Genomic DNA, 21050 nt, shown 5'->3' on the forward strand with positions numbered 1-21050 from the left:
GCTCCCATACAAAGAAAATAAACATTCCAGCCAGATGTTAAAAATGCAAAGCGTGTAAAATCTTCCCAATGCTGCCTACAAAGACAATTGAAAGTTTAGTCACTAACGTGCTCTTTTGCTCTTTTTTTTTTAATTAAAAGATAAGAGCCTCATCTCATTTCACCATCTCTGTCATTCTTCCCAGCACATAAAAAAACCACTTCAGCCGACCAATTAAAAAAAAAAAATCTACAACACACTGACTATTTTTAGGAGCATAATGGGTTAAACTGTACAATCAGAAGTATCTTTGTTAAGTCAACAACGAAAATCTGATCCTTCAACAGCAGCACTGCTACAGAAGAGTTACAACAAAGGAACTTGAAGGTCAATTTGTTAATGAGGCAGAGAGGAGGGACAGGTGAGATACAGCTCTCCGCCAACCTCGGCCCACATTTCCTAAGAGCCATGGCAAACTTTCAGAACTGGAAATTCTTCTTCTAGTTCCACACATGACGTTTGCAGTGATCAACAGCCTAAAGGGGAAGAAATAGCTGATATTAGTGGAAAAAAGCCAGTTAGCAAACAAGCAGTTTAACACCTTATCCTGAGCCAAGATCTTGGGAGCAAATTTGTTTTTCTTTAAGTAAGTGATTTCAAAGAGGACTAGAATAAACATCCTGAGCCTCACCAGCCAGGAGCTTTAGGGAAGAAGGCTGATGACCCTTAGCCATTAAGGCCTGGCAGAAAAAGCCATACTGGAAGCCAATTTTTAGAGCTGACTGAGAGATTGTGACATGGTCTGTTGGCTGCAGGAACACTGACTAAACAAAGTTTACACTGTACCTTACTATAGATTCTGAAATACTAGCAGACAGGTGTGGGACACAAAAAAGAGAGGAAAGACAGCTTTGAGAAAGCTAAGAGCCATGAAACACCCTCTAATCAAACTAGTACCCTTTGGCTTTATTTGAACTGGAATTCATCCACTTTGAAGAGCAGCAGAAGCCAAAAGCAGCTCAGAGGGAGGTGTCAAAGATCAACAGGAAACTGGAAGCAGAATGCTGCTGTACGTACGTTGCACTGAGCTGCAGTGTCCATGTTCTTACACCAGTAGCCTGGACCCCAGACACAGGCATCATTCCCCAGGAGAGGCTCCTTAGCTGACTCACAAACTCCAAGTTTCTGGGAAAAGAGCAGCAGCAGCACAGTCAGCACCTTTCTAACTGCACCAAGAGATCTCCAGCCTGATGACTGAGCTTCCACCTGAGTGAGTGTGAGAGCTGCACTGAGGCAGCTGCAGGAGCTCTCACTGAGCTCACACCTGCAGCTGAACCAGCAGTGAAGTAATCTGACCCAGGGGAGGGTTAAGTTACTGGAACTCCTTCGTATCATGTTTTGAAAAACAGATCTTCTAGAGAGGGACCTTTCTCAAGAAATGTCACTTCACCTCCCACCACATTCAGGGCACATCACGCCCTGCCACTGAACCTCAGCAGTGGATAACCACTGGCAGCTCTCTCCTTCTGCCCTTCCTTGTGCTGGTCTGGCAGGCAGACAGCCGTCCATTCAGCAAGCCCCAGGCCTTGCACAAGGGGCTTGCTCCAAGCATTCAGCATGCTGATTTTGATTCCAGCAGAGTTTCTGCATGCTGGGCACTGAAAGGCACCCAGGACAGTAGGCAGGACTGTATCAGAGCCCGCACTCAATAAAACCAAATGCAATACTCACAGTGCAAACAAAAGTGGGATCCATCACCTCTGCCAAGAGTTGCACAACCACGGGTTCATACTGTTCCACAAACTGCACACACTGTAACAAAACACAGGGTGAGAGATTCTCCTGCTACAGCCTCTGAAAGCAGAGGAATGTGTGGGCTGAAGCAGGCAGGCCTGCGTGCTACCCCAAACACCCCAACAACACATTCCACAAGGATAAAGCAGAGGCTTGAGCTCTGCACATGGCAAGGGAGTCAGGCACTAATCACACAACTACATCATTGCTTCTGCTAGCTCACACTTGCCTGCAGCTGTCTGTGGACACACTATAAGGAGATAAAGGGGTCACAAGGAAAAGAACCAGACAGGACAGGCTCTGGGAAAAGAACCAAGCAGAAGAAGCTTTGACTGTAAAGCTTCGCCTCTGACAGTGGAGATCACACCTGTCTCAAGAGGAAAGCACACAGAACCAGCTGGAGACAAAACATCCTGAGCAGGATAGCAGCAAGGGCTCCTAAGCACTTGTACTCCAGTTGTTCCCTCAGTCAAGGCAGCAGCAGGAGCACTTCCTGCCAGAGCAGCCTCTCCCTCTAGTGGAGAGGCCAGCTCCACAGCTGAGTAAGATGCTGCTGCTCTCAGCAGAGACAAACAGCACCGATTAATAAATCAAACACAGCTATTAAACAGCCTCACAGCAGGAAGAGCTGTTCCACAGCTGCTTTAAGCCTCTATATTCTATCCTCAGTAAAGTTACAAGCAGTTGCCACTTGCTGACACTCAGCAGCCACTTAATAAGATTTTCAGGTAAATCTTGATATCAGGGGTCTAACAGGTGCCCCACTAGAATTACACCAGCCTACTTCCAATTACTGCATTAACCCCCTGAACAGGATCAGTGTTGAGGAGAAAAAAACCACCACACCTTCAACAGTTCCCACCCACTGTTCTCTGAGGATTTCCAGGCAAACCTTTCCTGACTGCAAATCAGCACAACAATCCAACCAGTCAATTCAGGCCCTTAAAAGCAGACATCTATTCAAGGGACTGCCAACTCCCAAGGATGGAAACTGAGCAAACCTAATCCCCCTGCACCCCAAACTCCTCCCAGCCTTTAGCAGAGAAGACTGTTACAAAAACCAACAAGAGAAGCTGCTCTCTAGTTTTCTCAAATACTCTGAAAGATGTCCCTGCCTATGGCAGAGGGAGTTGGAATTACATAGTTTTTAAGGTCGCTTCCAACCCAAACTATTCCAGGATTCTGTGTTTCATCCTTTTGTTCATCTCCATCTGCCCTGCCCTGACTGGAAGGCAGGCTGCCATACTGCAGTGTCTGTGAGGTCATTCAACTGCCTCAGATCAAGCCTTTTTTCACTCCCTTTTTTTTTCTTTTTTTTTTTTTTTTTTTTTTTAGCTCCACTGCACAGGAGAAGCTGCTATGCTTTGGTATTAGTAAAGGGAAAAACCTGTGAAAGATCAGGTTGCTGGACACAAGCCAGTCCCAGCTGCACCTGTGGACAGTTTGTCTCCAGCCAGAGACAAGGCATTTGGCCAAACACAGAGACCTCTGTTAGGAGTACCTGGACATTTATAGCAGAAGTAGAGACACTTGAGAGACGGACCTAAAATTAGCATACAGACAGAATATCAGATGAAACACTCAGACAATGAGGTTAAGCGTAACTGTCACTGTAGGACCTATGTAAACCCGACAAATCAACAGGGGCAGTTTCCAACCAAGACCATGGCTTTTTACTCTGCCTCCAGCACAAGCACCTTACCTGTTCACTGACAGACTCTGGCAGGAAGTGACAGACTTTTTCCAGTAAAGCTTCAATTTCAGCTGTTGTGGCATTCTTCTCCAGCTCTTTGTCTGCATAAGCCACCACCATCTTGCAGATATCACAGAAGCCACCTGCAGGTTTCACTACAACTAAGAAGGAAAATAAAAAACAAACCAAACATCAGCACTTGGGTAGTTCCCCCCAAAGAGAAGAAAGGAGGCAGCATCAGCAATGTCCTCAAAAGAGATCTCATCATAGGTGAACCAGCTTATTTTGAAAGCCACAGACCCCTCATCACCCACCTGGCTGCTGGGGAAGCTTGCTGGCTGCACAGCATTTCAGCATGGCACACACAGCTTCAGGATCTGTTGCCTCCAAGAGCATGTCAATCACAGCCTGGCCATAGACCTCGATGAAGTCCTTGCACTGATCCTTGACACTCCCCGGGAACAGGCGGCAGACCACCTCCATCTCATGCACAATCTCCTCCTGAAGCACGGGGGAAGTGAGGTAAATCAGGGAGAGAAATGGAACTTGGTTCATAAACACACCTTTTCTGACCCACCCAGGATAGAAATTTCGCTGTTGTGAGAACAGGCAGCTAAGTTGACTTTCCTTCCCCCCTCGGTGCAGCCCCGTCTCAACCAAAGCCCAGGAAGGGGTACACTGCCCACCCCTCACACACCTCTGTCTTGTTGCTCTCCAAGAGGCCAGTCACTTCTTTCACCATGGTCTCACAGATTTCACACAACGAAAAAGTCTTCTCTTGAACTGAGGCTTTCTGAGTACACGGAAGAAACACACATGCAATAAATCAGCACTGGACCACACCTGACAGGGACAACTCCTAACAGCATTTGCCTAGCTGCTCAGTTTGGGCAGTATGCAAAAGGTCACACTGAACCCAAAACCAGCCTCAAAGGTCTCAGTAAAAAGCCTGTCTGAATGAACGGGCATTTTGTATGACTAACTTTAAGACTACAATCCCCAAGCTGAACAAAGAGATGAATTTAGTAGATAAGCTATCCCACAGAGACAGAAGTCAAGGGAAATATATAGTGGTTTTTAAAATAGATTAATGGAGGACATTAATTACATTAAATAACATTTCCTAGAATTGAGAGCATCTCTGTTTGCAAAAATAACCTTTTGGAGAAGCCAAGGTGCTTCTTCAAACTCAAAGCTTCAGCATTCTGACTCTGATTTCTCATCTGCACATGCAGAGTGCTGCACCATTTTTAAAAGGGATCAAAGTATTACTCCAAACAAAGAGCAAAATTCAAAGTGAGAATTTACATTTAAGGTGTCATTCAGAACTGCTAGAACAAGAGTTCCCCTTTCAATCCTGAAGCATTGCCTTCTAGCTCTGGTTCAGTGCAGGCTCTGCTGTTCAAACAAATCAATCAGCTTTCCTACTTCACAAATCAGTACCAGAAACAAGAAAAGGCCAGGAATTTATATGCAGGGAGACTTGGATTATTCTGTACATGAAAGGTCATCTTTTTCACCTAGTTTGTTACACTAAAGCAAAAGGGAAAGCAAAGTACAAAAAGCCCATCTTACCTCCACAATTTCCATTTTCACCTCATGAACCACCTGAGCTGGCACCAGAGGCTGAAGGGGAACAGACTTCACAGAAGAACAGAACCCAACCATGGCACAAATGTCCTTTGGTTGCTGGAAAGAGATGTATAAGCAATTTTTTTTAAGTCTGGAAGTCTCTGCCCTTTCTGCAGAACCTGTGAGCAGGCACAGAGAGCAAAATTTTAAAAGGCTCCAACACAAAGTTTCATGACTACTTCTACTTCAAGTATTGCCAAAGCATTTGGTAAGGTTATAGGCAGGACAGCTACTGGATGGAATTTAGCAGTTCCTGTTAAAGAGGGAGAAATTAAAAACACCATTTAAAAAAAACATGTCCCATGAGGCACACTACTCAAGCCCTTCAAAAGGAGTTGACTTAAGAGCTACCAACACCAAAACAAGCCACCAGCAGCATCACATCAGAGCTGCATCCACAAAGCTGCTCCCCAGCTTTAAGTAATCACAGGAGAGGCCAATTATCCTGACTGCAGACTTCACCCAAAAGCTGAAAGAAATCCCTAGAAGAAAGAACCTCTTTCCTCATCCACAGACTACCTTCTTTAAAGCTGCCAGAAACATCACATTCTGCAAACAGAAACAGTTTCTCGCATTAGTGAACACAGCCTACAAGAAACAAAAGTTGAGCTTGTTAAAACCCAAGCCTAATCATTTGTACTGCAACAATTGAACTTGCAGTATGTTCTCAGAGTAAGAGAAAACAGCAAATAGAAACCAAGTCTTCAAAAAGGCTTTCTTAAAGAAATACACTCTTTATGCATTTATTTTCTGAATATACATTACTAAATGGACAAAGAAATGCCAGACACGAGGCAAACTGCTCTAAGGCGGATACCCAAAGTGAGAAAGGCTGTAGAGTGAGGCATAAAACTTGAGTTTTCCCACTTAAAGTCTCTTAAGCTAGAAAAAGATACCCTTGGTCCTACAGGTAATTAGAAGATCATCTCTCACCCTGTTACAAGCCTCCTACAGCTTATCCCAGAGTTAATATTAATACATCATGCCACAATGTCATGCACAAGCAAAAGCAGCACCTCAGAGACACTGTGCTGCTTCAGAATACTCCAGGCAGCACCTTTAAGTCAAGCCCTTTGGTTCATGCATTGTAAAAGAAGCAGTTCCAGGTATTAATGTTACAGCAACACCCACATACACACATGTTCCCTCACAGAGAGGTGACAGACACAAGGTCCCACAGGACAGGTTAAATTAAAAGCCCAAATTGCTCTAGGAAGCCTTAATCTCTTCAGTTCATATACTTCAAACATCTATACCATGGTCCTAGATTTAAAGGTTAACCAAGGAAAGACCTGGGGACAGCTTTGCTCAAGCCCTTTGGAGCCCAGACTTTAAACCAGTAACTGTCAGGAGCCACTGGCATGCTTTTTTCACATCTATCCTTCTTCTATAAGAGGGAGGATATTTTCTGCTCTACTGGCCAAAGCAGTCAAGTTGAAATCTTAGTAGCACAAAGTGGTATCTGGAGCTGGAAGTAGGACTGATGCACTGGAGGAAGCTTGTAGCCTTTTTCTGTTTTAATCACATAAATATCCCTTGTATCTGTCAGCAGTGAGTACAATCACACCAAGTGTACAGCTAAGAGAGCAAGAAGTGAACTACAAGCCCTTTAAGAGCAAAGGGTGAACTACAAGCAGGCTATCACCACAGGCAAGTTGCTCACCTACCTGATCCTTCTGTTGACAGAGGAGATTGGAGACAGAGCAAGAAAGGAGAAATTGAAGATAACAGTTAAGAGAAAAAACACATCAAGCACTTGGAACTGCATATATTCTTTCCACAAAGATAATGGAATATGACACAGTCCCTCCCCAAATATCCTCAGCTACAGCAACTCACATTTAATTGCACAGTGCTAACCAGCATTATTCATCTGCAGTTATTGAGGCATCCTGGGCAAGACTACTTCCAGAGAGTCTAGACAACACTCAGATGCACACAAGGTGTAGTCATATTCCAATTTCAGGTATTAACAACACACTGCATTGCAATGCTTAAAATGAGAAACTAAGTGCTGTTGGAACAAACATTGACTTCCTCCCCAAACGTTTAAGAAACAGGATGAGCTTCTAAGTAGCCTTTAGCAACTGGAACCAAAAATGGCCACTATGTTGCCAAACTCAGGGTCAAGTCAGCCACATATTCACCCGTAATTTATGTCCCCGTGGGATCTACAGACTGTACTGTCTAAGGAAAGGATTAGCTATTTTTTTTAAAGACTCTCGGCTCTCTGGATAAAGAGGGGCTGTGTATGAGGTAAATGTATGCTGCTGCAGAAGGTACCACTCACTTTCCATGGCTCCAGTCAAGAGCCCAGAGAGCAGGAACCCTGGGACAGCAATTCCAGACGGATGTTTAGCCTTGCTTCCCAGGAGACACCTTATCTCTCACACGTGAACTAATTTTGCAATACTTTGACAAAGTCAACTCTAACATCCTTAACACATTTTGGGGGAGGGGGAAGTGGTGTAAGCACAGGACTGAGGTAAAGGAATACGAAGGAACATGTGTAACGTATCTTCCTATTTCAAAGGATTAGAGTGCCTTTTGCACTGCAGAAGTGGCTATAAAGTGGAAGGAAACATGGTAAAGAAAGCACCCTGAAACTGAAATTACTATCCAATTAAACATCAAGTTCAAAGCATTAAGTTTTACTGCACTGCATATTTCCTGTTTCCAAAGTTAGCTACACAAGCCAGAAAAATTAACTGAGAGTAAATACTACACTCTGCTGATCTTACCATGTGCATCATCATCTGGATGGCCAAGTCAGAATACTCAGAGATGTAGGTCTTGCACTGCAGAAAGTGGGAAAAGAAAGTCTTGTGATGATCAAACCACCCATGCTGTAGAGTTCACCTAGAATGTTTGCATACATCTTAAGGTATTAATTTACCTGCTCTACTGCATAACAACAGGTCTTTCAGAGCTTGGCCCAAATACAAGATGGCATTTCAGGTTACAAAACTGCTGCACAGGTCACTGCTTAACCTTTTCTCTTCCTCTCAGGGCAAAAAGCCCCCATCCACCCATTGATATGACCACATCACCCACCCAGACAATTTTTGTGAAAAAGGCCCTCAAGGGTTAGAAGCAGTTTGGAGTCTTTCTCCTTCACCCCAGTCCCACACATCCCATCCAACTTTCCTGACCCTGAAGTTTACAATTTCAGTTTTGTTACTGTTATACTGTGTTAAAACATACGACAGAGTCTCCTTTGTGATATTAAATAGAGAATATGATCAGGGGATTAAGGCACTGAGCAAACTCTTTTATATTTGCTTACAGAACAGAATTTTTCAATAAAAAAGGACAGTTTACCATGTCGGACACCCCAGGCCCCAAACGGTCACACTCCTCCTTGGCATGAGCAACCAAAGACTTCACAAAAGAGGAGTTTGTCTTCACAGCTTCCTGAACATCAGTGACCAGCTGAATGCAATCTTGGCACACATCCCCACTGGCCTGGACAAAGAGTGAAAGGAAACTGAAGTTGACACAACTTCACATGACATGTTTTAGTTTTACAAGCTATTCTGATCTATGTACAAACCTTAATAAATTCTCTGGAGAATACTTTGAAGCCTGAGCTATTGGGGAGACGAGCTACTGCTGGTGTGTGCACCAGCCACTAGATGGAGATTAGGTACCTACTTGGCTCCAAAGCAGAGATAATAGTTAAGAGAAGCAATCTTCAAATCTCTTGGTTTTGTTACAGACCACAGTGGGGAGCTTTCTAAATCTGGCACAGATCTTGCCTGATCCACCCACAGCAGCTTGTTCTCAACCCACTCACTGCTCAACTCTTGCACCCCGGCTCACTGTCAACACTCAGCCTCTGCACCCGAGTTCATTGCCTCATCTATTCCCCTTTGTCAACTATTTGTTCTTTTCCAATCCAGTCTGTCACCCCTACAATCAGAGACAAATGCATCCCCTGAGGGGCACAGCTAGTAGGTTGCTAAAAACATGTGCAGGGTTGCTCTTCTGCTAAACCCCAGGGCCACCCTTTATGTCAGAAGAAATTGTTTCTAGCAAGACCTGCTTGATTACCACAGTCCTGGATGGCAACAGCACAGCACAAGACCTGCCTTTACAGGTCTTGTAGAACTTAATCCAAGACTACAGACATGGTCCACACTAGAACAGCCCTGGCACCCTTACCTTAGGCTTCTGCTTGGGCTTGTCCTGAGGGTAAAGGAGAAGAGGCACGTTAGCCATGAACGGGGATGCCAGTTCAGAGAAATCCAGCTCTGGGATCTTATTGGTCTGGAGCTGTTTCTGGAGCTTCATTGCTGCCAGGTGCTTCTGAAGGGACTGGCACAGAGCGAGGGCACTGCACACAACCTCAGGTTTATCCTGGGGGAGACAAGATAACACAAAAAGCTCCAAACTGATGTCACTTTTAAAGTTCAGAATAGAGAGTCATTCAGCTGAAACATGGTAAGACAGGGAATATGTTTCATAGCAAGGAAGGAGTCTTCAGACTAATAGTACCAGTGATCCACACGGGACTGAAGCATCATATGCACAATCTTAGGAAGAAGAGAAATTTGGGCACCAACAGGAGCATAACTTTTAATATCAGCAGCTGAAAATCGTTATCTACTTACAAGCTCTTCCTTGATCATATCCATGATGACTGGTAGGTAGGAATCCACAATTTCTTTGCACTCAGAGACAAGGCCTGGGTCAGGAAGAAACTCGCAGGTCTTTTCCAAGTAAGAGCGGATCTCATCCTATCAAAGATGAGGTGAGCAGAGATAGATCATATCCCTCTCTCAAATGTTCCTTCCACTCCCAAAATGCACAATACAGCGCCTGAAACAAGCTCCTCATACTCAGGTAGGTCCAGGCAGCAATAGGCAAAACTAGAACACGGTTCTACACAATAGATACATTTTCCCCAGTTCTGGACCTTTGATGAGACCCTGTCACAGCACAAACACATCATGCTACCTGTGTGGCCTGCACAGTCCAGCCTCACCAGAACAGAACACTTAAAACTAAGAGGAGAAAGTGAACTTCTGGGCTCATGGGACAGTGACTTGTTTATTATAGCAAGTACACACATGTTCACAAAAGAAAAAGGGAAGCAGTGCCCACAAATCAAAACAAAGCCGCGTGGTGTAACCTAGAGACCACAGTACCCCACCTTTTCCTACTGATGCCCCACTGGGACAAGAACAACTTTATTAAGAATCTACAGCCAATCAGGGACATGTTAAGGTATGGGAGGCTCTAGAATTTGCTAATTTCTAAACCAGCAGAGGCTGCTTAAAAGCCTTTTCCCATGCACTCCAGTCCTTTCAACATCTGCTGCTTATATCAGGAAAAAACACAGACTACTCTTCCACCCCCTCACCACAATATCTTGAAACCAAATAGTGTTTTGGGATAAGGAGAAAAGGAGCTCTGCTTACCTCAGTGCCATTATCCTTTAAAACTTTGCCAGCAACTGTCACAAGCTCCTTACACAAGTCACAGGGAATACTGCTCTGGAGGGAGAAGCAGAGAGTTACTTGGAGAAAGAATTAAGTGTCTGTAAGAGTATAATGTGAACAATACCACAAAGAACAAACATTATATCTGGAATTAAGGAAGAAATACTGGTTGAGGCTAGGGTGGGAAGAGGTATTCGTAAACAAAGAGTGAGGCTATTTCAAGCATCTCCAGCTACAGTTTCGTCAGTAAACCAATGCTGTATGAAGAAGCTGGCACACTACCACTTGTTCATTTCACCTCCTCCCAGTCCCTTGAAACAAAGTTGATTGTCCCAAGACACCTTCTCCTTTTACCTTTTCCTACAGAGTTCACACTTGCTAGAAATCTTAGAACATTTCAGGCTGCTTCAACCATTGCAGTTGTGCTCTGACATTCCTCCCTTCCTCTACTTTTCTTAAAACTGAATAATCTCTGCACAGACATAGCCAATGTGGACTGAAAGCACCTGTAAGTAACACACCTTTTTTCTCCCCCAGAAAACTGTGAAACAATACCCAAACTACAGTTACATCTAGTAAAGCAGCCCTCACATTTAGTGCAAATGCAACTTGAAAAGCTGCACTAAACATAACATTTGTACTATTATTTACTGTCAGGCCTTCCATAATTTAGCATATACTGCATCTTTCTGGCAATTTTAACCTTTGAGAAAGACCTAAAGAAATACAGCTTTTTTTGTAATAATTGCTCAAGTTCAGAAAAGACTTCTACGAACTAGGAGTCGGTAACAATACAGAGGAGCAAGTGAAATCCACTAGCCCCATTCCATACATTGCCGGGTGCTTGTGCAACAGGTCACGGGAGAAGTCAGCAGACAAGTTGTGCAAGGCAGAGCTGTGAAAACCAACCTTTATCCAGCACCCAAATTAAGGCACGGCAACCTCGGCAGAGTGGGATGCAGCACTTAACTCCAGTCAGAGACTTAAGAAATCTTCCTCAGCATGTGGAAAGCAGCCACCTGAGCCCCAGGCATGCCTGGGAGCTCTCAGGGGCTGGCACTTACCACGGCAGGCTTGTTCCAGACGTTCTGCTGGCAGTGTTTCAGCGCCCCGCACTGCGAGGCCGTGCGAATGCTCTGACACCACACCTCCGGCCCCTTCACACACTCCTTCTGCCACAGCACAGGGCTCGCCACGGCTGCCAGAGAGAGCAAACAGAATCAGCCTCTGCAGCTGTAGAGCGTTGCTTTGATTTTTCAGCATTCTGATCTTTTCACATTTCTACTGGAGCTTTCTCACTCTTGTAACAAAAACAAAGACTGATATTTTGTAAATAGCACATCCCTTCTAGGAGGAAGAACAAATTGATAGACTTCTAAGTTGACCACTGGGGTCAGAGAGGTGTTGCTCTTGTCCCTCAACCCCTGATCAAATTCCAAACCCTATTTAAACCTCAAACCATAATAAATTTCCTCTTTTTCTCTTCTCATTTCTCAACTTGACAGGTGAGTGTGGTTCTTTCGTGTCCTCTAGCGACAGTAGAGCTAGCAGGTTAACACCATAACCAACTGTTTATTAGTCTGTAAGCACATTGCAATTATTGAAATTATTGACCTGTCCCAAACACAGGTTATAGAGTCAAAGGAAAAAAACTGGAAAAGCTGTAAAGGTTGAACTTCCCAAGTCTCAGCACCTCAGCAGTCCTCTCCCCCAGCATCCACCTCTTGTAAAAAAACCCTTAAAAATCCAAAATACAAAACCTCACTTTGCTTAGCACACAAGAACTACCAGATGACTTGAAACACAAAACCTGCTCATTACAGAAATCTACCCTACAGACAGCTGACTGCCAAAGCTACAATCTCCCTGTTCTCCTGCCCTACTGGCACTTCAGCTCTGAACCAGCTTGTAATTGCTGTCGGCATCCCTCCTCCCACATGAAGCATCCTGTTCTCACACAGCAGCTGAGAGAGTGAGGAAAGAAATTAGATTAGGAGCCACAACAATGTATGCATTACATGGAAGACTTAAGAGCAGGTACAGTCCAAAACACTGACCATAAACAGAAAGCTTTAAGAATGTTCTTAAGGAATGTTCTATCATACTTTTTAAACCCACTAAATCTATTTAGACGTCCTTTTTTTTCTTCTTGGTCAAGTCTTCAACTGTGTACAGAAAAATCTCTGGGGGTGAAAAAATGTATCAGTACTTTTTTGGACATTACTTCCCATCCCATGTGGGACTGCCATGCAACCTATGAAGTTCATAAGTAAGATACAGAATATCTTTTCTGGACAGTCCTGGTAAAGAAATGTAAAGTATCTGCACCATGAATAATCAGTAGGACAAATGAATCAAACCCATGTTTCTGCTGACTTTCCAAGCTTCTTTTTTTAAAAATTGTGCTGTCTTGACCTGACACCCAACTTCTCTCAGTTTCTAAAACCATCCTATCTGTCAGTAAGCTCTGTTTCTTCAGCAGACAATGTCCCACACTGCACTAACCAATCAAGAAACATCTCCTAAAATCGACATCAGGCAGGCTCCAAAGAAATCCACCATGGTCCAACCCCACAAGGCACTGCTGCCAAAGTTTACAAAAATTAAAAACACCAGAACAAACCATAAAGTCAATCTGTTCAAACCTATTAGCTGTACAGGTGTTCTCTTAACATCAATGCTGTTTACACATCACAAAACCCTGTAAAATTACACTGTCAACCACGAGGCAGGAGTCCAGCTGTTTCATTCCTATGAAGCTTCTAGTAATGCTACAGCAGATGAACAATCACTCTCCCATTTCTCATGCCTTGTTCTAGACAATTAGAGGATCGATTTAAAGCAGAATTAGCAGTGCATCTACAAGGTACATGGCCACCACTCATCAAACAGCCAGATAAACACTGCTTTATAGGTGGCAGTCTGCAGCCTGCTCAGATGTTTATTTATAAAGCCTGTTTACACTGGATTTCAGAGGAATGACCCATTTATTTTAAGAAAAACGTGCTCTGCACACCTGATTTTTTACACAAAAGCTTGAAGCTTGTCACCCTCTCTCCCAGTAAAAAGCCTTCATTACATATTTTTCTAGAGAAGGACAGCACACCGGTACTGCCTGAGAGACTGCAGGAGTAAGATTTCAAAGCTTCTAATAATGTATAGTTAGCAAAATATTTACAGCCTATTCTAAACTTCAGCATTATTGATTTGGAAGCCCTAAGAATAGTTAATTTTCAAAGTCAGACTGGCCAGCCAAAGGGCTGTCAGCTCTGGCAGGGTGACAATAAACAAGAATACACTTGGTTGAGGGAAAGTTATTCTTCCCTTTCAGATACTGGCATTGAACAGTGGTAGGAAGGCTCTGGAAGGCAGAGTCAAGCTCTGAATGAAGTCAGTCAAGATCTGGATTTTAAACAGTGGAATCAAGGGTTCCCAGCTATTTACAAGTACAGCTTTTAACCTAGGCCTTTATCAAAAGACAATTACTCCTCCTACACTGAAACATACTGTGAACTACAAAACTGAACTATAAAACTCCAATAATAGTTATTCCGAGCAGTCTCTCAAACTCTTGATTTAGGAGAGTGTTTTAAAGCCAAATGGAGGCATTCATGCTGTAACTTGTATTGGTTTGATCAGGCTCTTAATGAGCTTCCAGGTTTTGTTTGACTTTTTACTTTTAAGATCCTGTCACTGTATGACTTTTCAGATCTGTACGAGCTCCAGCACCCTGTCTTGTTCCTTCCTCCTCACAGCCTTAACAATAGATCATTATTAAGTGTACGACAAAAATACCATGCTTTAGATTTATTTTTACTTATCAGCTTTGCTGGCTGTGTGTCAAGACAACTCTAAATTTTATGTTTTCAGTACAGATCTTTCTGGTCAAACAGTGACTAAGCAAATTTGTTTGTTAGAGCCACACATGGCTGGCACATTTCAGAGCAGCTACAGAACAAAGATGACACACACTAATCCTGGCTTCTTTTCTGACACCTTCCACAGCAACTTCAAATACAGTTAAATTTTTATTTAAATTTCTGTATTATGGGGAAGTACCTTTGTTTGAACTATTATATCTAATTCGAAAGAATGCACCTTCATTGCAACAATATCCACCCTCCCTTTCTGAACATCCTGGGAAAAACAGAAACAAAGCTACAAAAACTCTGCATAAATTCAGATCCTGCAGATTCAGAAAAGAATAGCTGGAAACTGTCTACTGTTACCACTTTTTTCCCTTTTATCTCGTTCTCCTATTTAACTGTGAAACAGAATTTTCCCCTCATACATTAACTTGTATTACAACAAAAGCAAACATTCCAGTGAAGTCTGTCAAGACCTTGTGGTGTCTCAGAACAAACAGTTTTGAGTTTTAACTCTTCCCTTCAAATATCCTTTGCCACAAAAGGAACGACACCTTAACATGGTATTTCACATCCCCAGCACAGCAGCAACCCAAGAGAAAGCAAAGCACCAGCAGTTACCTCACAGCTCCCAGTGCTCAATGGATAAACCCAAGGGAATTACTTTGTTATCTCTGCCATCTCTTTATTTTATAGATTGTTCTTTACCTAAGGTCATCCATTTATTAATAGATTTCTCCTTTCTCTGTAGATCACCTCTCACCAGTCACAGTCATGCCCACCAAGACCTGTCCCTCCCATCTCCTGAAGTTTTTGCAAGTCACTATTTTTAGAGCATCAAACAAGTTTATCTGTGAAGGCCAAGGTGTTTCTTTACTCATCCTCTTCACTGGTTTCTCCCTGCTTGAACCCCTTCAGATGTGGCTTTTTCAATGTAGGAAAAAACAGCCTTTGCTTTATCAAGCTTATCCCAACATACAAACACAAGTTTGGGAAGTAGAGGTGATGGCCCCCTCAGAAAATACCACCTTTTCCACTTGGCTTATAGAGCCACGCATGTGAAAACACAGCTCAGTTCTCCACTCCCCTCCAGGAAACAGGAACCTAAAAGGAAGGAAGCTTATAATGTCTGGATTACCATTCTGCCAGGAGAGCTACAGGAAAATTGCTAGGCAATTACCTTTCTTGGAAAACACCTTCCCTTCCCTCAAGCATTTGTCTCACTCTTCCTCCACAGAGAGCCACTCTGAATTTCTTCCCCTAGATTCTCAGAAAAACACCCTAAGAAATCCCCTCCAAAGCTGCACTGAAGCTCAAATGAGACTTAAAAGTTAACACCATACACAGGCTTCAATAAACAGGGATTCTGAGGGGCCAGACCAGATTCCCTAAAGAGCCAAAGGGTGAATCAGAAAACTACCATCCAGAACACAAAGAAATTCAACCTGAAGACTCCAGCCTCCTCCAAACCCAACTGCTAGAAAAACCCTTTGTTACAGACAAATTAACCTGTAATTTGGAAAAATAATAAAATTACATGAGTGCTGAGCTGCTGTTCAACTCAATGGATTGAAATAAAATGTGACGATAATTTAGGTTGCTGCTAACTCTTACGCTTTTGTGACAGTTCAGCCTGCCTAAGTGTATTAACCTATTCTTTAGGAAGGATGTTATTCTCAGGCTGTCCTACTTGCAGTGTTAGAAAAAAAAATAAATTTCATTATCTTCCAGGGACACCACAGACCAAGAGAATGCATCAGCCTCTGCCATCTGTGCTCTGTTAGTTACTGACTTTTCCCCATCTCCTTTGAGAGTCCCAAAAGCAAAGCGGGTTTAAATTAAAGAAGTCAAGAGGGATCAACTTCCCTTCATCAAAGTTTACAAAGTGTGAAGAAGTAAAGGAGTGACCCTAATCTGAAGTTACCAGAAGGAGTCAATAACTCCACAGCCTCTCTGGTCAGTTAATGAGTAAAACTTCAAATGCTGTAACCACATCACACACCAGTGCTCTTTCCAAAGGGTTCCTATGCCTCTGGATTAATGAGGCAGTAAAGTGACCAGAAAGTTTGAGGGATTACAGGCAATCTGAAGAAAAACTGGAAGAAATGTGGCTAGCCGTTACCAGCATTCCAGTTAAAAATTAGTCTTTCTGTCCAATATCTACCGATGAAGAACCAAGCTTTAAAAGATTTCTAATTATTGTGATGGGCAAGAAATTAATTTGGAGTAAGCACCACAACCAGACTCTTCTTCAACGCTGGGAACTCATTCTCATTTAGGCACACTGCCTCTGCCTCAGGTGCTCCCTTGCCTCCCTCACCAGAACACAAGCATGGCAAGACAAGCAGTTTGTGTAGGTACAGGCAATCATAGCAAAGTTAAAGAGAGCAGACAACTGGATGAGCTGGAACAGTAAAAGCACCTCTACTGGCCCAGTAAATTCTCCCAGGTAACTGCAAAGGTTGCAAAATAATAATTTCCAAGTTGGCCAGGAGTTGCCAAGCAAGGTCTGGCTGCTGCCTGAGATTTCTCTATGGCAGAATCCAGAAGAGATAAGTGGATGTTCTAGGGCACCTGGTAGTTATCTGGGGTAAGTGGTCCCATACAGTATGCTAAGATATTCCCAGAAGGCTATGAGCAGCATTTTTCCCTGCAGCAGATGCCTGCTTGGGGCATACTTGTTGTCCATCTCCATTCTTTCTGGTTTTGTTCTGAGGGTTTTTTTGAGGGGATGCAAGGAACAGATTTCATGTGAGTTTCTGCAGAAAACCTGTATTTAACATTTCTTGTTCACCAGACAAATATATCCACAGCAAAAAGACTGGGATAATCTGCTATCAGGCATATGAAACCAAACATTGCCTCATGACCAAACAGAGAGAAGCCCTGCCCTAAAATACATACACACACTTCAGTGTAGCCTTTTTAATTGCAATAGGACTCTGATATTTTAGTAGCAGCAAATGAATTGCATTTAAAAGCTGCTTCATTACAAAAAAAAAAATTAAACAGAAAGTGAGTAAATTCTTTAAGGAAAAAACCAAACTCTTTTTACGTCATAAAGTTCTAAGGTGTTGTCCTAACCTGCTTTGAAGAATCAGATCTACACAAGATACTGAAACAAAAGCCCATGGCAGCAGTAGCTGGCCCTGTTTCCCCCACAGATACAAAATCAAGGTGTCCTCACATTTAAACCAGAAAAGCCTTCCCTGAAATAGCACAGTCCAACCTCCCGGGGAGCCTCAGCTGACATCAGGTGACACATCCAGTTTGGCTGACAGGCTCCCTCTCTCTTGCTCCCCCCTCCCCATCCCCTCGGTGTTTGGGGGCTTCCAGAGCAGCGCCCTTGGAGTGCCTGAGCAGCCCAGGGTACAGAACGGCCGCCCCGGGCCCAGGCAGCTCTGCAGGCGCATTCTGCCGGGTGTGACCGGGCAGAACGGCTGGCTCGGCTCCTCCAGACACAACCAACAGCAACCTTTCTATTTATACCTGCCTGGCAAACAAGCAGGGATTGTGCAAGGCAGGTTTACACAAGGCACATGACTACTGTGCTATCAAAGCACTGGCCTGACGCCTCCTCAGAGCCAGTTACTCCCACAAGAAAACACCTATTTTATTTCTATATAATCACTGCACCATTTAGGTCGGAAAAGACCTCCAAGAACATCAGGTCCAACCTGTGACCAACCACCCCCTTGTCATCCAGACCAGAGCCCTGAGTGCAGGGTCCAGACGTTTCTGGCACACCTCCAGGGACAGTGACTCTGCTGCCTCCCTGGGCAGCCCATTCCAGTGCCTGACCATCCCTTCTGAGAAGGAATTTCTCCTGACTTCCAACCTGGACCTGCCCTCCAAACCCTTCCCTAGCTCTGTTCCCTTCTCTGGACACACTCCAGCACCTCAGTGTCCTTCCTGTAGTGAAGGCCCAGAACTGGACACAAGATCTGAGGTGTGGCCTCAGCAGTGCCCAGCATAGGGGGCAGTCACTGCCCTGGTCAGGCTGGACACACCATTGCTGGCACAACACACCTTCTACTCTTCTCCTAATTTAATATGCAGCAGTGGGCTGCACCAGCCAGCTTGGTTTTTTTGGGTTTTGGTTTCTTTGTTAGGAAACCACATTCATAGCAGAACAAGCCTGCAAACTACAGAACAGTCCAACTATCTGCTTTATCCATATCCTCAAGAAAATGCAAGCCAGCTTAACTCGGCCTACAAATTTCCTGTCCCCAGATGTTCTGACCAGCGTTTGCTAGAGGAATTACACATTAACTTGAATCTTCATTCCTTACAAGGTTTTAAGTCTACTATTTTATGAGAGAGGGCATGTGAAAAAATCATATTCTCAAGGTTTTACTTTCCACTCCCAGCTTAACTTTTAATTTAGCAAAAGGGGAGGAAATATTCACTTTAAGAGAAACTGAGTCCTGCTTTAACAGCACACCCAGCCTTCCTCCTCCCTGCCTGGCCTCAAAGACAAGAAATAATCAGAGTGCGCATCAGTAGTCCAGAGATGCCAGGACCTGTACATCCTGCTTTAATTCCTCCATGTCTCCCTTAAAGGGAAGATGCACAGAAGCCCTGGAAGTAGGTCAACCAAAAACCCTCACGGCCTGTAAGGCAGCCAAGTGACTCCATTAGGATCTGACAAGAGTGGCTCAGTTTGTGCACAGCTAATTAGCGAGCTCGGCAGATGAAAACGGTGTTTCAGGCTGTCACAGCAAAATCTTCAGGAAAATCTGCAAGGTAGGTGAGGCAATTAGCATTCATAACAGGACCCTGGTGAAAAAAGACAGCTGTTTATTTGTGTTAGAAGAGTGACTTCCTAAGGGAAAACAGGCCTGACTAGTCTCCTGTTACCCTCAGCTGCATACCTTGTCTTTAACAGGTAGGCCAAGCAAACTCTCATTGCTGAACTGGTTTCTCATTACAATTTCCCTAAATACACTAATGGGAAATCTGGTGAATACTTCAAGGTGAAGCCTTTTCACTTTCAAAGCGCAAGAAACTGCAATGATTTCAGCGATTTGGAAACAGTCCCAGAAGGAGTGGTAACTGATGGCAGCTAATTCAGGGCAGAGCAGACTCAAAGGACACTATGAAAGCACATAAACATGCAGAGTGAAAGCTGATATTTGCTTTCTTGCTTCCTGCCTGAAAAGTCTGAGATAATACATTAAACTGTCCACAGATCAGCATATTAAATATTATCAGTATATCTAGGGGAAGGGGCACCTGTCCTCAGAAGAGGGTTGGAACTAGATGACCTTTAAGGTCCCTCCCAACCCAGGCCATTCTATGATTTTATGACATTAAAACTACAATAAAGTTCAAGACTCACGTACAGTCATGAAAAAATTCACAGGATTATTTACTGTACTATGACAGCTGGTTGCTCCTATAGCCTTTAAGCAGCCAGTTGAGCTTTTTTTTTTCTCACTGACTTTTGAAATGCTGCAGGTTAAACTTTGAGCAGATAAGCTTTAATATTAAAATGGCCTGATTTAAAAGAAAATTCTCCAACTGTGCAAGTCCTTACATTCTGAGGTTTCTAGCTATTCCATCCCACAGCCAAAAGGTGTACTACCACTCGTCTGACTATGAATCATTCTGTACCTCTGTCAAGCTTCTGCAATGTACAAAACATAAGCATTGCACGTTCTAACCTCTAATCCTTCAGCTAAAGGGAGACGACTCCCCCATCACTTTCACCTCGGCAAAAACAGGTAACGAGATAGCGAGCAGCAAAATCAGTGGAATTTTCCATATGGAGCCGGCGATCCTAACGCAAAGAACTCAACAGCAACGGCAACCTCCCGCCATCTGCAAGAGGATTAGCAGCCATCTATCCCTGAAGTGGCGGAGATAAACAGCGCTGCCGGCAGGAAAAACAGTCCTTCCCACTGGTCCCCACCAGCCTGGGGTCTGAGCTGCCCGACTCGTGTGGGATGTGGGCGCACACCGAGCGCGGCTCCGTGGGGCAGTCACTTCCCGGCCAGCGGCGGGAATGGCCGGCTCCTCACGGCGACTCTCCCCCTTCTCCCTGCCTTCCCCCGGCGCTATTTTTGGGCGACTCTCCCCCCCCCCCCCCGCAAACACAGCCTTTCCATCACAGCCACCTCGAAGGCGCCCTTGAAAACCTCAATCCCCCTACCCCCCCTCATCGCTGCTTCCTCTGTTTGGGATCTGGGAGCGGGTCCTGCTGGGGGAATACAAACAGCGCCAGGACCGGCCTTCGCCCCCTCCGCGCTGCCCCCGTCCCGCGCAGGCTGGGCCCGCAGAGAACCTCTCCCCGAGCCCGCCGGGGCTAAGCTGGATGGGGAAGGGGCTCGGGAGGGCGGCGCTTACCGGCGGCCAGGAGCCCGAGGAGGCTGAGGAGCCCGAGGATCAGCGGCCGCGCCATCGCTCCCCTCTCCGCGCCCGTCTGCAATGCGGCGCCGCCGGCACCGCCCGCTCCCGCCCTTATATAGAGGCGGGCCGCGCACGCGCGCACACCGCCCCGCCCCCCGCGCGCGCGCACTGGCGGGGCCCGGGGTGGGGGGGGCAGGGGGCGTGACGGGGCGCGGCCTCGCAAAATGGCGGCCGCGGGTGGAGCCGGCGCTTTCCCGGCTGTCAACGGCGTTCGTTGTCTGTCCGGAGAAA

At 44.7% G+C, this 21050-nt stretch overlaps 1 protein-coding gene across 2 annotated transcripts; it reads right to left on the minus strand.

The window, feature by feature from the left end:
- Positions 1–62: 62 nt before the first annotated feature.
- On the minus strand, positions 63–20853 carry LOC310911961 (prosaposin). Of its 2 annotated transcripts, XM_083866057.1 has the most exons (14): positions 20757–20853; positions 11607–11740; positions 10522–10596; positions 9712–9837; positions 9263–9457; positions 8420–8563; positions 7840–7896; positions 5042–5155; positions 4164–4259; positions 3781–3967; positions 3476–3627; positions 1711–1791; positions 1057–1164; positions 63–515 (listed from the first exon to the last, which is right to left on the minus strand). In XM_083866057.1, the coding sequence occupies exons 1-14, from the start codon at positions 20809–20811 to the stop codon at positions 480–482; spliced, it is 1560 nt and encodes a 519-aa protein (XP_083722183.1). In that variant the 5' UTR covers positions 20812–20853; the 3' UTR covers positions 63–479. The 2 variants fall into 2 exon arrangements, with proteins under 2 accessions (XP_083722183.1, XP_083722182.1); XM_083866056.1 differs by lacking the exon at positions 63–515 and having other exon boundaries at positions 997–1164.
- Positions 20854–21050: the final 197 nt, after the last annotated feature.

Source organism: Zosterops lateralis (genome assembly GCF_965231275.1).
Source record: "Zosterops lateralis genome assembly, chromosome: 8".
In the NCBI taxonomy this organism is placed as follows: Eukaryota; Metazoa; Chordata; class Aves; order Passeriformes; family Zosteropidae; genus Zosterops; species Zosterops lateralis.